Source organism: Daphnia pulicaria, chromosome 11, assembly GCF_021234035.1.
Source record: "Daphnia pulicaria isolate SC F1-1A chromosome 11, SC_F0-13Bv2, whole genome shotgun sequence".
NCBI classification, from domain to species: domain Eukaryota; kingdom Metazoa; phylum Arthropoda; class Branchiopoda; order Diplostraca; family Daphniidae; genus Daphnia; species Daphnia pulicaria.
In genome coordinates, this window is record NC_060923.1 from 3,016,919 (window position 1) to 3,034,655 (window position 17,737).

The window sequence follows — 17,737 nt, forward strand, 5'->3', positions numbered from 1 at the left end:
AGGAGATTGATGTTATCGTCTTCGTCCGAATCATCTTCTGATGAAGACCCTTCCGCCGCTGCTGACATCCGCGATGTTGAATGGACTACGTCTTGCGACTCCAACGGATGAAGTACCAGATCACGCAAAAAATCTGTAGTTCCGAATAGCTCTAAGAGGTAATGGCATAAAGCAAAACATCGAGAAGTTTTCGTCCGGGGTCCACTCCGGTTGCGAACTGCAAAATTTAAAACATTGAAGACCAGAAATTTGTTCGGAAAGCGGTGAAACTTCTTCAAGAGACGTCCACCGACTATTATCGCCTGAACAACCCAGTGAGTTCGCCTCGCTCCAAGTAAGTTTTCCAATTCTTTTACAGTTAAAAATTCACGTTTGTTCCTCAAAGCAAGTTTTTCCCATTCAGATTGGGGCAAGGGAGTCTTTGGAATGGAATTGGCTTCTCGCAAATTCGTGGCTTCATACCAGCAAGCAAGCCCGTATCTTCGTACTTACACTGTAAAAGAATTGGAAGACTCTACTTCACCTGGGATCCCTATGATGCGCTCCACACGCGTTACCGTTCAGCGCCTCGATCTTGCAAAACTTCTTGCGAGAAGAGATTGCACGGGCTGAAACGGAAGTGCAAAACGTTGAGAAAAGTGGGTTAGAGGCGTTGAAGATGAGATATTTAAATTTATAAAATTTTTTGGTAACGTAATTTAATCAATTCGTTTATTTGGTATATCTAGGATGCTCCAAGTAAGTCTTCCAATTCTTTTACAGTTAAAAATTCACGTTTGTTCCTCAAAGCAAGTTTTTCCCATTCAGATTGGGGCAAGGGAGTCTTTGGAATGGAATTGGCTTCTCGCAAATTCGTGGCTTCATACCAGCAAGCTAGCCCGTATCTTCGTACTTACACTGTAAAAGAAATGGAAGACTCTACTTCACCTGGGGTCCCTATGATGCGCTCCACACGCGTTACCGTTCAGCGCCTCGATCTTGCAAAACTTCTTGCGAGAAGAGATTGCACGGGCTGAAACGGAAGTGCAAAACGTTGAGAAAAGTGGGTTAGAGGCGTTGAAGATGAGATATTTAAATTTATAAATTTTTTTGTTAACGTAATTGAGGAGATGGGCCACTCTGTGTAAAGTCCAGCAGTCGACTTTTTCCCCCATACTCCTCCTTTTCGACTGCCCTGCTCCTTTCGGCGAGCTCCGGAAGCTTTGCCTTACTTGGCGGTAGGGGCGGTCCTGAAGGGGGAGAACTACTGGGAAATGCTTCTTTATTTAGTTTTTCTAATGATGAATTCTTAGGTAATTTCCAATTAATTTTTATTTGTTTTCTGTACCACTTATCGGCAATTTCTTATATTACATGTGTGTGTTGAATAATCTTCATTTTCTTAACTTTAGCGTAGACAAGGCTTTGCGAATAACGTATCGCCGATGTGTTTAATGTTCGTATAAAAGATGCAGATAACAATTAACTTTGGATTCATCATTATCTGCTTTCCATTTAAGTTGGTGAATAACCTGGCGATGATGACAGGTTTTTGGAACATGTTGTTTCAGCCTTGAACATGTTTTTCTACAGCCAGGATGACTAAACTTGTCTTCTCCTTCAGAAAACGTAAAGTTAATTTGCGTCTGTATAGACCTTATAAGATCCAAAGGTATGGGTCAAGCCGACCCCTTAGCGGCGCGTTGCAGTGTGAAGGGGTGCCGTGAACAGGAGATTTTATTTTGGCTCGCCCCATGTGGCATAGTAATAGGCTTTTCGGGTAAATCGTGCCCGAGGGAAGAAAAGGGAGGAAAGGAAGTCTGGTCCCCTCTTTTTTCATTCTTTCCTTTCCTATGACGCAATAATTGATGTCCCAATCATGACGCTATAACCAGATTTGCATTTATGTTTTGCAGTTATTTGACTAAAAGATGGTTATTTTTAAATTCAATTATTGAACTTTATTTGTAAAAATAGGAAAATATAAGTTGAGCAAACTAAACGTAAATAACTTGCAAGGATATTGAACTGTTACAGAAAAATCCCTTTTTAAGACCAAAAAGTCTGATAAGAAAAGTGTGAATTGTGAATAAGTCTGACTTTAAAACAATAGGCCCTGAATTTTTCAATCTATACAGTTTTCAACTGGCTTACGACTATCCCTTCGCGGCGAGCTGATAAGCTTGCTTTTCTATCTTAAAGGTCTATTTGTACATCTCTTAATGTGAAGAATTCTTTCACAGTGAAGGCAAGCTAGCCATAATTTCGCGCCCGGTTGAGTGGTTCACGAGAAATGTGTTGTTCGAGAGTTCGCCGTTCATCATATTTTCAGGAAAGTATTAAATTTGCTGTAAAATTTAATCAAGAGATTTTGGTTTGGAAAAGGTAGACATTCTCATTACCTTTTTTAAAGTAGAATTTTTTTTTGTTTTCTACATCCTCGTTTAATTTACGTTTAATTTCAGAAAATATTAGGTAAAAAATATCGGAAAATCGTCCAAAATTGAGAGATTTTCCCTGAACTGTTCATGAAAATTCATGATTTTGGTCAAAATCTGTCTTTTGTTAGAAATTTACCGAGGAATCCAAAAATCTAATAACAATCTAAATAACCAAATTTCATGTCCGCTCAGTAGTTGAGACCATGGCCTACTTAATGGTTAAGGCCTGTAAACTTGAATCCTGCCCCATGAAGGCGAGAGGATCTGCCAAATTCCCTATCCTTTCCCCGGGCAAGAGCCATGGTGTATTAGTATGGTGGGGGAACTTTGGTTGGAATCGGCTATCTCGAATGAAGCCAGTTCCCGGACAAGAGGCGGAGCTTAGTGGAAAAGTCGAAATCCTTAACAGCCAATTGCAGGGCTGGTCGCACTTCTTTGGTGCCCTCTATGAACCAAGATACTAATTTCTTTTGTAAATTCGTCTGAAAAATAGTATATCTTTTTGAAATTTACAACTCTTATCATCAGCTGGTTGTTACAGTGGCTAGAGTCCCGTTCTGGTACTCTAAAGTATTAAGGTTCGGTTCCCATAGTCGTCAAGTATTTTTTTTTTCATTTTTTTTTCTATTAATTTTAAAATAATCAAAGCTTGAAAAATAATACTTAATTGCTGTTTTTGACTCTTTTTTTACGATTTCATAGCTTTATAAGTACACAAGCAATGTGCAATCGGACTTAGAAAATTTTCAGACCGTTTATAGTCCATAGTTCACCCAATTGACCACCAGGCAGCGCTGATCAGGTGCGACCACTGGCTTCAGCCGAGATAGCCGATTCCAACCATAAGTTCCTTAGTTCCCCCACCATACTAATACACCATGGTTCCGGTACAAAATTTAAAAAAGAATTATTATTGACTCTAGATGGCAGTTGTGAGCCCAACATGGCAATGGCGAAGATCAACAATGTCAAAATGTCAAAATTTATGTTTGCTTTTTGCTTCTTTGTTTTAATCTGTTTTTGCTTACCCAATTCTATCGCAATTTCATTTAAGCAAGTCTTCAATTGTACACTGCTCGCCATAATAGTTTTATACTGTTACACACATCTCATCATTCTACTATTCTACATTGGCTAGATATTGTGACTGTCGCCGTCGAACGAACTGTCGGATATTGGTGACTATTGCCTCATCGGATTACATCATGGATCATCGACTTTCTCTGTTTTCACAACAAGTTCCTGAATATTTCGTAGTAACCACAACTTTGAACATCAGCTTCTTTCAACTGTATTTATCGGTACAGATCTTCTGTGAGTTATAATACTATATTTAGTTATAACTATACATGGCCTTTATTGAATTCATCATTTTGACAGTGGTTTTGATTATTATTTTTTAATAATAATAATATATCTAATTGAAATTTTGTGTGGTAAACTTTTGTGTATCAGACTGAAAGAGTGAAAGAGAAGCATCCGGTTTTTCTTGCAAGAAACATGACAAGGACAGCTGGGACCAGAACTTCATGTAAGACTGTCAGAGTTTCAGCTGTTTTCATATGCTTCCAATTTTTTCTTGAAAGTTGAAACTATTGGTGAAATGCTTTTCCATTGCATTACATTTTGCAAGCAACTCACAAAGAAGGTGAACTATTTTCCAACATTATTACCACTGTTATTTTAATGCTAATAACTATTTGCAACCAGGTTAATGGAGTTTCAGCCATTGCTATTGTAGTGTCCTGGCTGAGAAACTGAGAAAGTTAGCAGGCCAAATACAAATGAAAAATGTCTTATATGGAATTCAGGCAAACATTCAAACTTTCTGGTTTTACCATCTTTAAAGTGATTAAGTCAAATCATGTAATTATTTATTATTTATTGTACAGGGCCATTCTTTCCCATGAATAATATGTACAGTTCTTAATCAGGTACTTTCAACTGTGTGCTGGCATGCCCTGCAATTTCTACTCATTAACTGGTAAAGAAATATGGAAAAGTGGATTCTTCCTTTTAATTTAATTGACTACAGCTAGCTGGATTATTTCCAGGAAATATTTTTGGTGACTAAAGACCTCAACATTTATCGTCATCGTTTATGGTCCGCGTCCTTTTACGATTCGTTGTCCCACGAGAATTAAATAAAGTTGACGAATTGTCTTTTATTTCTGATTTAAATATCATATCAGAATCAGACTGAAGAATCGAGTGATGCGAGGCTGTGCGGCGCAGAGTGCGGCGCTGAGAACAAAATCCATGAGGATCATCTCATTGTTGGGGGGGGGGAATTATTGTTGCCTTGTACTTCAGTTTTTTTTAGCCGTAGAATCAGGAAGAACAGCATTACATTCTTCGCCTGAGAGTGAGAATAATATGAGTTTTTTTGGTTAATTTCTATGTTTTGTTGATGTAATTTTAATTTCATAACCTAAATTGTGCTTATCTAAAGTTAATATTGGGATTAAGGATTAGATTTTCTGATGTTTTAACTTACTTTAACAGGGTGTAGGAGTAAAAGAATAAAAACAAAATGAAGACAACGTTGTGGAATCTAAATGTTGCCACATGTAAATGTTGGTCTTAAAAACCTCTTGCCACCAGATGGCGATCGACTACTGGATGCTTTGGCTTGCGTTTCGCGTCTCGAATCTTGGAAGCTTTTGAAGTAGCGTGTCACACGCTAGAATCATTTTCTAGTCGCTTGATCGATCTGGATTCGGAAAATGTTAAAGTTTATTATTATCGTTTGTTGAATAATTGCAGGGCTTATATTAATCGCTTTAAAGGTGTAGGCGCCGCCACCGACTTTCAGACGAACCTCCGACAATGAATGTCACATTAGCTTTAAGGGTTGTATTTTTCCAACATAATTAAGTTTTAAGTGTGTTACAGCTTTTTTAAATATCGACACGCCAGATTCTACAGCTGCCAATCATGTCATAAAATCGACAAAATTTGCATTAGTATGCATGGAGTCAGGTGGGTGAGACTGTTAAGCCGTCGTGACTTATCACAGAATGAATGGTAGTTGTGTTCGATTCCCCTGGGAAGCATAGCTACTTACTCACTCGGACTCGTAATTATCGACATGAAGATGAAAGATGCGAAGACTTTTCGGCTGTTGTTGACAAATGCTTCTTAAATCCGGTGTTTGTCATTAATTATCGTACGGCTTTGTGGCATAGTTACACTAGGCGGAGGCCCACGAAACAACGGAAAAATTTGAAATTTCTTCTACATCTGGTGGTGTTGTCCTAAATTGTTTTATTTTTATTCAATTTTTGCGAAAATATTTACATTAAGCTATGGGTTGTAAAAATTTATGAACACATTTTTTATTCTGCTATTGGAAATTTCAAATTTCGGAAATTAATTGTTTTTTCATAAGTTTTGTGGGCGGCTTCCGTTTGTCATTTGTTTTTATTTTATGTTGTGTTTTTTTTATTGTGACTGATGACCTTGTTTTTTGTTAAGGATAATTTCCCGTAGGGATTTATTATTATTATTATTTTTAATTTAAGAGTAATATAACTTATATCTTAATTTATATTTCTACTTGGCAATTTTCAGATTATGTAGCCTGAAACTGCTGTACATTACATTGTGCCAAAAAGTCGTCTCTACCTGAACATCTGCTGAACGTTTCGTCAGAAACACTTGCAAACAACCAAAGTAATTATTTTGATCTAGTTTCTAACCGTAAGGCTACAGATTTAGTTGTTTGATGACTAGACCCTTTCCTTATCTTTTTGTAGAATTTTCAATTAAGTCTATTTTTCCCTATTTTTGAACTTTTTTTAAAATTTGTTGAAGCTTGCCAACAGTGGATTCTTTTGTAACATTTTAAAAGTAATTTTGAGCTATTGCATAATAACTGACTTCTGTCATTTGTCATGTTATGCGAGACTTTATTTCTCAATGGTACTAATTGAATTTTTGTCGGTAGAACAGTTCTGTCAGTATAGTTCTTCAAGTTATCCCTTATCAAATTATCTGTCCCACTAACTAGCAGGTTTAGCCGACTAAGTGTCTGAATAAGTGAAATTACGTCTAAATCATTTCATAATTATCGTATTTTCTCTGAAGGTCAATAAATAGCATAAAACTAATGTGGCAGCTCCTCATTCCTGATGTCTTGAAATGTTTTCGACTAAATCATTTTGTTTTTACAAAAAAATTTAGGTTAATGGAGAGCCATTTTTTAAAATCGAATTGAATTTAAATCGAACGTGCACGTTCGAAGACCCTGATACAATCATTAGAACACGTTCAAGTAAATTTATATTATTTCACGTGCTAATAAACACCAAACGCTCTTGTCGCTTGTGCTTTAGAAAAATACCTAGTCAACAATATGTGACTAGAGGTTTAGTAGACCCCCATAACATCATTCGGACGTTTCTGCACAGAAGGTTTATTGAGAGTCAGTAGCTCAACGGCAAATGACAGTAATCAAAAAATAAAATACCAAATTTTCCTCTTCAGCCGGACGGTTATTTTTTGTACTCCTAGTTCGGGCAAGAGTATAGCTGGATAATAGTATTGATAATAATATAATCGAGTCTAAATATTTTAAAAATGATTGAATAAAGAAATCTTAGAAAATTATCACGCGTTGAACAGTTTTCCTACCAGTTCCATCTTTTTCTGCAAAATTGCTCCATCATCGATGAACACGTCAGTTTGACTGTTTTTTTTTCGAAGATCCGACAATTCCGTCGACAAGTTCTTGGCAGATTCAAGGACCAAAAGAAAATCTGAAAAGTTTCACCTTTTACAGCAAGACCCATGAGGAACGACTGAAATGGATTGAGAGTTTCAAACTTGGGATGTAACGTAGTGGAAATGCTGTTAGCAGATTCTTTTACAATCTATTATAGGGCTCCATCCATGGTTAGATATAGTACCGATGCATCCATGCACAAGTTCGAACTTCAGACATTCTCTTCTCTGTTGTGGACTGTCACTTTTGCTACCAATTGCTCAAAGGGTTTCTTGATTAGATATAGCTAAATCGGAGCTAAATCAATTTTTACAAGTTACTACGGGTTTTAAATATTTTATTTGGAGTAGGATTATCGATGCTCAAAATGCGGAAAGTCTTTTCACGAACAATGTTTGGAATCTTCCCAGAGGTGCTCTGATGAAGCGATAAATGAAGATATTTTGAGTAACGATGCGGATCGGAGCAGAATGTCGGATTTTGAGCAAGAATCGGGCATTCACGAAATGCAGTCGTTAGATTTATCGTCTCAATCGGGCGAATCATCAAGCCGGACTGAAGTAGAGCTTTCGAAACATTAGCTATTGCTCAGCAGGTTAAGCAATCACTTCAGCCTAAAGAGTATCTAAAATCTCAATTGTGGTATACATATATTCTGATGTTTAAGTTATCTAAATTGTCTGATTTAATTTTTATTATTTACTTAAAAAGTTTGCAGGATCAATGAGTGCCCTTGAACTTGAAGCCGGGGACATTTCTTGTCAGAAAGAGGGAAACGGCAGATAATTTATCAGCTCTTTTCGCCGTCAGTGTTTTGTAAGAGTTTTAATTACAGCATTTGGTCTTCATTTACTTTCATTAAGTTCACAACTCGCATCACATTCAAAGAGCAGTTAATCAATAGATTTGAAAACACAGTGAAACAAAACAACGGAAAAATTGCATGAAAAAATAAATAATAAATAATTTGGCAACGTTTTAAAATTCAAATTCAGCCACCAGGGGGACTACAGTCATCCAGAAATAAGTTGAGCATTAAAAAAAAAACCGTTAGAAATGTTCTCGCACTCATTCTGGACAGACGTCGACAATACGTTCCAGAATCTTAGTTGAAATTTCGTAAATTTTAAAATTTTCCACCACAGAATTGTTTTCTTCTTACATAAACACGGTAAGCTTTTATTTTCTCATTATTTAGTACATAATTACTAACCTAGTTTTGGTAAAATTGGTAGAAGAATCCAGTTCATCTTCCCCTAAGTTTTGAAGACTGCTTCCAATTGATATTCCTCGCAGAACTCTGGGATTTGTTTCTACTAAAGATTAACTTTCTTCCAACACCAACACGGTAAACCTTTATTCTCCTAATTTGGTATTAAAAATAACATAGTTTTTGTAAAAACTTGTAGAAGAATCGAATTCATTTCCCACCGTGTTTGAAGCCTGCTTCTAATTTTTCTTCATTGAACTGGGATTTATTTTATTTATTCATCAAATCAGCAGGTATTCCTTTAATGAAATTCTTCATTGTATGTGTACTAAAAATGTTACTTCTCTGAACATTACAGACTACAGAGGGTTCAACCTAGCTAAAGCATGGGAAGAAAGAAGACGAACATGGCTAAAAAAAGGAAAGCCGAGGAAGATCCTGAATGTGATGAACATGGTAGTCTCTGTAAGAAAAGGAAGATTGATCCTTTTATGCTCGAAATGTCAAACAAGACTGTGGACAACTTGAAGGACTTAGTCGAAGATGGACTACAAACGATAATAGCCAACAACTGCTTGTTGGATGTAAAGCACGCATTCGTATTCATTCCTCAATTATTTGACCCAACTATTGCTCACAAGATCATCGCTTTCTTCGTCAAGAAGTCCCCCAACATCGACGTCTTCATAACAAAAAAAACATCTGACTCACAACGTTTAATGTTACTCAGCATTGAACAGCTCATCGACCTACTAGAGGCTGTTGGCGCGACGTGCGTATTTTGTGGGGATTCTGAAGTACGAAGATACGGGCTAGCTTGCTGGTATGAAGCCACGAATTTGCGAGACGCCAATGCCATTCCGAAGACTCCCTTGACCCAATCTGAATGGGAGAAACTCGCTTTAAGGAACAAATGTGAATTTTCAACTGTAAAGGATTTAGAAGATTTACTTGGAGCGAGGCGAACTCACTGGGTTGCTCAGGCGATAATAGTCGGTGGACGTCTTTTGAAGAAGTTTCACCGCTTTCCGAACAACTATCTGGTCTTCAATGTTTGCAATTTTGCAGCTCGCATCTGGAGTGGACCCCAGACGAAAAGTTCTCGGTGTTTTGCTCTATGCCTTTACATCTTCGAGCTATTCGGCACTACTGAGTTCATGCGTAATCTGGTACGTCATCCGGTGGAGTCCCAAGACGTAGTCCATTCTACGTTCACTGAACTATTCAACGTATTTGATCTCCTTGATATATCCGAACTTGATTCAATACTGACATTCGACCATCTGATGGAGACATTGAACTTTTGTTTCTTATACCAGTTGAAACTTCATGATATCGCCCCAGACGACGAAATCCAAATTAATGAAACATGGACGATACTATCAAAAGCCGACAAGCTTGAAGAAATTTCACAGCTGATTCTTGTTATTCTCAAATTGCTGGTGTCAATTCCGAAATCGAAGACTGAAAAGAAACAATTGAAGAATAAGCTAGCAATCTACATCAACATTTTTGAACTCAAGCGGGTATCTCAAAAACCAAACCTCTTGCTTCTAGTATGCACGTCGCACCAAGGAACACCCAACGAGTTCAAGCTGATCAAGTTGTTGCTGAAAGCAGGAGCGGATCCCAACGCTGTAGATCAACAACGCTGCAGCCCTCTTCATCTGCTGGCAAATAGTGAACTTACGTCATCTCATTCGTGGGACGATCCTTCGTACTCTACTCGTGCTGAAAATTTCACTGCCATCGTTCGAGTTATCTTTGATGGAAGATTCCATCAAGATCAAGTCAATCTAAGTGGCCAATCAGCATTGGAGTGTCTAAAACCTCTTTCGAGCTATCCAGATGCTGATTTAAGCCGACTGGTAGGCAATTTCTCGCAGGGTGTTCGTCCGTTATCTTGCCTTGCAGCGAAAGAAGTTCGAAGGAATCAACTCCCCTGTGAATGTTTACCGGTGACCCTGCAGTCTATGGTTTTGCAGCACTAGTTCGTTTCGATAGAATTGAATTGTTTTCCTTTTTGGCGTCTACATGAAATGTACCAAAATTTGTCGTATACTATTGTCACGGTATGTCTTTCGTTGCATCAGATAACATCAACCTTTGCTTGTGGAGAAATAAAACATGTTATAGCTTATTATCTGATTTTTTAGATCTATTTCTTGCATTTTGTTCTTTGTTTTCAACTTTTTGCACCAACAATATTTTTTTTAAGTTGATCAGTATGATCACTTCCGCACTTAAATTTTTTTAAGGCGAAAAGAACATGCCGTTGTCATGTTAGTAGAACTTCCCCCTCAATTAAATACCTATTATTTCTTTTAACACAATACCAAGATTTCATGTTATTTTATAAAGGCAAAGAAAAAACTTAAATTTAAATATTTCTGGTGTCTTTTTGGAGTTTTTGCATACTGACGATAGATTTCGCCAATTTTTGCCGTAGCCCTTTCACCCTTTGATCTGCAACTAACTTAAGATTAAAACTCATTTTTAGATGTCGCCAGTGTAGCCATTGTTGTTCCTACATCGTGAAATTGAGGCGGAATGGGCGAAACAAATTGTTGCTATCCAATACTTATATTCCTGTGATTTTAAATAACAAATTGAACTTTGTATCTTTTGTAGGTTTATCTTGACCTAGTTTCCTTATTTTTATACTGTACCAACTTATTTATCCAAATTCTAGATGCATACTGTCAGTCATTCCAGCAAGTTGACTTAGCGCTCAGTCCCTTTCCATCCAATAGACCCATCATGCTGTCAAAAGCCTAAAACTAATGTTTGAAGCACACATATAGTGGAATACAAATGTGCAGAGTTAAGGTATTTTCCCATTACTACTACCAGACCATTATGATTCAGATTTTCTTATAACATAGGTATCCTTGCACATGAACATAGGATCCTTTCTGAATCTCACGATTTTTGGTGGAGTACCCTGCAACAGCATGTGTGTTGTTATGGATGATTTTACTTCTGCTTAGAAGGGAATACAGCTAAGAGATAGGTATTGTTTTATTTCTCATAAGTAAATGTATGTCTATTTGTAAATAATATAGAGAATTTCCTTGTCCCATTCCCACTTAGAGTTTCAGAGACATGAAGCGTGTGAAGTGAATAGCCTGCTATGTGTATGCACATGTACCAGATCTGCTTGTTGAAAGTCAAATGCCCTACTAAATTCGTCACCCAGCATATGATAAAGGTAAGCATCAATACCATCTATCACCAAGCTAAGTTACAATATACTTCATGACACTTTCTTTAGCATCAGGAAATTTATCTTAACATGTGGAGTAATGCTGTTGGTTACTGTGATTCCCATTTTTACGGTTTTTTCATCATGAACATTTCAGTGTGCATCTTAGAAAAGGTAATGATTGATATGCTTTATTAACTGTTATATTTTCATTAATATAATGCATTTTATTGTTACAGAGTACGTAAGAGATCCTTAAGCCAATGCTGATAATTTTCCATGAAAGAAGAGGGACTTCCATCATGCTCTATCCTTATTTCCGTACGCTCATCCAGCTTCAGTGCTTCTTATACTGCAAAGCAACTTTTCTTGCTTCACTGGCGAGTTGGATCACTTCGGTTGCTGTGTCCTGCAGTCACTCACCACGGGATTATGGCCAGGTACCGGACAATTGACTTATTTTCGTAGATTATCTACTAGTTATCTATTTGCGTAAAACTCTCTGTCAGTGTAGTAATTCCAAAATCAGGCCCTTCTTGCGCGTAAAAGAAGTGTAGTGTGTTACGTAGACGTTTCTTTTTTCTAACGCTAGATGGCTTTTCGATAATTTTCAGCTGTCAAAACAGTCAGTTTCAGTTACTTTGCAAATCTCTTTAAACATTTATCGGCAGCTCTTGCGTGGAAATTTTTTAGTGGAAACTGACGATAACTATTCCTCCAACAATTCTCACTTGTTAGATTTTTTATAATGAGTTTTTTTCCTACTTCCGGTTTGCTCATTTCAGTCAGTAGTTCAGTAAATATTCATTCGAGGAGCAAAAGAACCACATATTCGTGATCCTCGTAAAATGTGTGGTAAAGTTCATGTTATTTGTTTTACGTATTCGTACTTCCGGTTTCGAAAATTTTGTTCAGGAAAATTCTCGATTTTTGCCAAATTTTGGATTTCGTTTAAAACACACTTAATCCTAAAGTTTGGGCGTTCTTAATTTTCTGCCTTAAAGAAACGATGATGATTAAGTATATTTTAAGCATAAATAAATTATTTTCAATTAAAATTACTCCCACAACAAAGTATTACAAACTGACAATCACGTAACTAAACAAAGTTGTTATATAGCCTTAAAAAGCCTATAGTCATGGTCGGTCATGGTGAACGTCATTTACTCTCTGGCAAACACTATTTGCTGGCGAACTGATAAAGCAACGTACTAAGGTACAAGGGTGATTGTACCACTCAGGACTCGAAAGATCAAGGAAAGATTGACGAAAAGTTTTGTACATTAATGAAAATTGCTTTCTCTCTCTTGCTGTGCTGTCTCTGTCGTCCTTCGTACGACTCATATGAATGGGATGTCCACGTTTCATGAGCGGCGAGATTCATCCTTGATGGTGCCGAACATGTAATAAGTCAAACTTGATCAACACTTTTTGTTTCCTCAATTCTTCCGGGGTCTTCCCAGGGTCTTCCAAGGATATTACAAACGAATCCGTTGCTAACTGGGCAATCATTCTCCTCGAGAGATTATCAGATAGAACTTACAAAAGGCATCTTGCTTGTCAAAGAAAAAGAAAGGTCTTTGCTCCCTACATGCAACGTTGGTCGGAACTGGATGTGAAGACGATGTTTATTGTTGAATGTTGACTACGTGACCGATATTCCTTGCGCAGCCAGCTCGTCCAGCTAAAAGCGATGACAAGTTCTCATGTTAAATTATTGGGGGATGGGGGATTATTGTTGCCTTGTACTTCAGTTTGTTTTTTTAGTAACAGCATCAGGAAGAACAGCATTACATTCTTCGCCTGAGAGTGAGAATAATACGAGTTTTTTTGGTTAATTTCTATGTTTTGTTGATGTAATTTTAATTTCATAACCTAAATTGTGCTTATCTAAAGTTAATATTGGGATTAAGGATTAGATTTTCTGATGTTTTAACTTATTTTAACAGGATGTAGGAATAAAAGAATAAAAACAAAATGAAGACAACGTTGTGGAATCTAAATGTTGCTACATGTAATTGTTGGTTTTAAAAAACCTCTTGCCACCAGATGGCGATCGACTATTGGAAGCTTGCGTTTCGCGTCTCGAAGCTTGGAAGCTTTTGAAGTTGCGTGTCACACGCTAGAATCATATTCGCTTGATCGATCTGGAATCGGAAAAATTTAAAGTTCATTATTATCGTTTGTTGATTAATGGCAGGGCTTATATCAATCGCTTTAAAGGTGTAGGCGCCGCCACAGACTTTCAGAGGAACCTCCGACAACGAATGTCACATTAGCTTTAAGGGTTGTATTTTTCCAACATAATTAAGTTTTAAGTGTGTAACAGATTTTTTAAATATCGACACGCCAGATTCTACAGCTGCCAATCATGTCATAGAAACCACAAAATTTGCATAACTATGTATGGAGTCATGTGGGTGAGTCTGTTAAGTCGTCGTGACTTATCACAGATTGTATGGTAGTTGTGTTCGATTCCCCTGGGAAGCATAGCTACTTACTCACTCGGACTCGTAATTATCGACATGAAGATGAAAGATGCGAAGACTTTTCGGCTGTTGTTGACAAATGCTTCTTAAATCCGGTGTTTGTCATTAATTATCGTACGGCTTTGTGGCATAGTTACACTAGGCGGAAGCCCACGAAACAACGGAAAAATTGGAATTTCTTCTTTATCTGGTGGTGTTGACCTACCTTGTTTTCTTTTTATTACATTTTTGCGAAAATATTTAAATTAAGCTATGGGTTGTAAAAATATTTGAACACATTTTTGATTTTTAATTCTGCTATTGAAAATTTGGAATGAACAGGTCGGAAATTGATTGTTCATAAGTTTTGTGGGCGGCTTTCGTTTGTCATCAGTTTTTTCCCTGAGGGTTTATCATAAGTAGACTGCTGACATCATGTGTGTGGATGCAAATTCTTTTAAATTCCTGTTTAAAACACTTTCTAGTGATCAGCAAACTCTTCCCTGTGTTCCACTATTGTAGTGCCAAGAGAAGTAGAGAACCATCGAAAAATATTTGATTGCTTAAAATTTTCTTCCAGTCAAAAACATGTTGTCTTTATTTTTCCCCTGTTTTTTTGCTGTGATAGTCCATTGACATTCAGAGGCAACTTTGATATTTTATCTGGCGACGTTCCTTTCCGTTTCTACGAGCAACCTACTCTATAATATTTTGCGCAACAAACTCAACGCATTTGAGTGAAAACAATAAAACGCCTTGCTGTTGGAAGCTCTTTGCACTTATTGGGAAACGACAGTCTTTTCATTTTGAAAAAAAAACAAAACAACAAACCTGTAGCAAAAGAATTGTTGCGTATTAGGGCACATCCCAGATTAGTCAATTAACCATTAATTCATTTTATTTAACCAGAAAATACGCCGTTGCAGCCGCGTGAACAGCTAACACATTGGTCCGATCCAGCAGCAGCAAGCTGTAAGTGGCTTCATTCTCTTCGACTTGCAGTATTTGTTCCCGATTTTACCCACCGGTTTTCGCGTAATGAAGTGCGCGAATATTGTATGCAAATGACTAACTTGGCCAGTCAGTGGCATCAAGCTGCCGTTCGTCACCTGCATCTTATTCGTCCGTGACTCAACGCTACCTCTCAGCACAACAGTGACGCCAACGAAAATAGCACTGAATGAAAAGGTCAAATTGTTTCGACACGTTATAATTCTATCCATCATATTTATTGGAAGAAAAAAAAAGAAATGTTATTTATTGCGTGCTGTAAATAAACTACTTTTTGTGGTGTTTTGCGAAGGAAAACTTTAAATAACTGCTCAATGGAAATGAGGAAAAGTTAACGATTTGACGCTATTCAAATATGTTTCGAATTATTACCTGGTACGTGCCCTAAATCGTAGTATTTATCTGTACTACTTTTTTAGAATGACTAGAATCTAAAGCTAATAATAAAATCTATTTATTTACCTGTATTCATTTACTTTTTTCATTTTAGGGTTATTTTAGAAAAAAATGTAATTATTTTTTTCATTCTTTTACTCTTTTGTAGGTGATAATCAATTAATTTGAAAAAAAAAACAGTGAACAAAACAACGGACAAATTGCTAGGTAATAAATAATTTGGCAACGTTTAAAATTCAAATTCAGCCACCAGGGGTATTGCCTAAGCTGCATGAAGAAAAAACCGTTAGAAATGTTCTCGTACTCATCCTGGACAGACGTCGTCAAAACGCTCCAGAAATTTAGTTGAAATTTCGTACAATTTTAACATTTTTCCACCACAGAATTGTTTTCTTCTTACATCAACACGGTAAGCTTTTATTTTCTCATTATTTAGTACATAATTACTAACCTAGTTTTGATAAAATTGGTAGAAGAATCCAGTTTATTTCCCCTTAAATTTTGGAAGATTGCTTCCAATTTATTTTCCACATTGCTGGGATTTGTTTCTACTAAAGATTAACTTTCTACCAACACGGTAAACCTTTATTCTCTCCTAATTTGGTATTAAAAATAACCTAGTTTTTGTAAACATTTGTAGAATAATCGAGTTTATTTCCCAGCGTGTTTGAAGCCTGCTTCCTCCAATTTTCTTCATTGAACTGGGATTTATATTATTTTTTCATCAAATCAGCAGGTATTCCTTTAATGAAATTCTTCATTGTATGTGTACTAAAGATTTTACTTCTCTGAACATTACAGACTACAGAGGGTTCAACCTACCAAAAGCATGGGAAGAAAGAAGAACAAGGCTTCAAAAAAGAAAGCCGAGGAAGATATCACACCTCAGTGTGAAGAACATGGCAATTCTAGTAAGAAAAGGAAGACGGAATCCTTTCTGCTTGAAATGGAGAACCAGACAGTTGAGAATTTGAAGAGTCTAGTCGAAGATGGATTAGCAACAATAATAACTGACAACTGCTTGTTGGCTGTTAAGCAGGCATTCGTATTCGTTCCCGGATTATTTGACCCGAATATTGCTCACGAGATCATCGCTTTTTTCGTGAAGATGCACCCCAACCTCGACGTCTCCAAAATAGAAGAAACGTCTGACTCGGAACGTTTAATGTTACTCACCATTGAGCAGCTCATCGACCTACTAGAGGCTCTTGGCGCGACGTGCGTATTCTGTGGGGATTATCAAGTACGAAGATACGGGCTAGCTTGCTGGTACGAAGCCACGAAATTGCGCGAAGGCCATGTGATTCCGAAGACTCCCTTGCCCCAATCTGATTGGGAAAAACTTGCTTTGAGGAACAAAGTAGAATTTTCATCTGTAAAACATTTGGAAAAATTACTTGGAACGAGGCGAACTCACTGGATTGTTCAGGCGATAATTGTCGGTGGACGACTTTTGAAAAAGTTTAATCGCTTTCCAAATAAGTTTCTGGTCTTCAACGTTTCAAATTTTGCATTTCGCATCTGGAGAGCACCCGAGACGAAGGGTTCTCGATGTTTTGCCTTGTGCCTGTACATTTTAGAACTCATCGGAACTACTGAGTTTTCGCGTGATCTGGTTCTTCATCCGGTGGAGTCACAAGACGTTCTGCATTTAACGTACACCGAATTATTCAACGTATTTGATCTCCTTAATATATCCGAACCGGATACAGTATTGACATTCGCCCGTTTGATGGAGACATTGGACTTTTGTTTCTCTTATCACGTAAAACTTCACGACAATAATAATAATAATAATAATACTAATAATGACTTGTTTCTTATACCAGGTAAAACTTCACGATATTTCCTCAGAGGACGCAATCCAAATCGATGATCAGTGGACGATCCAGTCAAAAGCCGATAAAATTGAAGACATTCAACAGCTGATTCTTGTTATTCTCAAACTGCTGGTTTCAATTCCGAAATCGAAGACTCAGAGCAAAAAATTGAAGAGCCGGCTAGCAATCTACATAAACATTTATGAACTCAAGCGAGCAAATAAAAAACAAAACCTTTTACTAAAAGTCTGCTCGTCGCACCAAGGCGATCCGAACGAGTTCAAGTTGATCAAGTTATTGCTGAAAGCGGGAGCGGATCCCAACGCTGTAGATCAACAACGCTGCAGCCCGCTTCATCTGCTGGCAGACGGTGAAGTTGAGTCCTCTCACATGTGGGGCGATGCTTCTTATTCTACTCGTGCTGAAAACTTCGCTGAAATCGTTCAAATTATTTTTGACGGAAGATTCCATGAAGATCTAG

General features: G+C 37.3%; 1 protein-coding gene and 1 long non-coding RNA gene across 4 annotated transcripts; both read left to right on the forward strand.

The window, feature by feature from the left end:
- The first annotated feature begins 3,365 nt into the window (after nucleotides 1-3,365).
- On the forward strand, nucleotides 3,366-4,559 carry LOC124315796. Of its 2 annotated transcripts, none has more exons than XR_006911688.1 (5): nucleotides 3,366-3,734; nucleotides 3,876-4,068; nucleotides 4,131-4,286; nucleotides 4,355-4,404; nucleotides 4,475-4,559. It is a non-coding gene; the product is annotated as an uncharacterized LOC124315796 (long non-coding RNA). The 2 variants fall into 2 exon arrangements; XR_006911689.1 differs by having other exon boundaries at nucleotides 3,366-3,721.
- A 3,514-nt stretch (nucleotides 4,560-8,073) lies between these two features.
- LOC124315252 (protein fem-1 homolog C-like) lies at nucleotides 8,074-13,356 on the forward strand. Of its 2 annotated transcripts, none has more exons than XR_006911485.1 (4): nucleotides 8,074-8,317; nucleotides 8,382-8,494; nucleotides 8,556-8,649; nucleotides 13,345-13,356. XR_006911485.1 is itself a non-coding variant. In XM_046780793.1 (4 exons), the coding sequence occupies exon 4, from the start codon at nucleotides 8,743-8,745 to the stop codon at nucleotides 10,345-10,347; it is 1,605 nt and encodes a 534-aa protein (XP_046636749.1). In that variant the 5' UTR covers nucleotides 8,159-8,317; nucleotides 8,382-8,494; nucleotides 8,556-8,649; nucleotides 8,715-8,742; the 3' UTR covers nucleotides 10,348-10,496. The 2 variants fall into 2 exon arrangements, 1 of the variants encoding a protein (XP_046636749.1); XM_046780793.1 differs by lacking the exon at nucleotides 13,345-13,356 and adding an exon at nucleotides 8,715-10,496 and having other exon boundaries at nucleotides 8,159-8,317.
- Nucleotides 13,357-17,737: the final 4,381 nt, after the last annotated feature.

Bases quoted from the DNA above. Each gene is read 5' to 3' on its own strand.
- LOC124315252 (XM_046780793.1), top strand. From the start codon at position 8,743: ATGGGAAGAAAGAAGACGAACATGGCTAAAAAAAGGAAAGCCGAGGAA.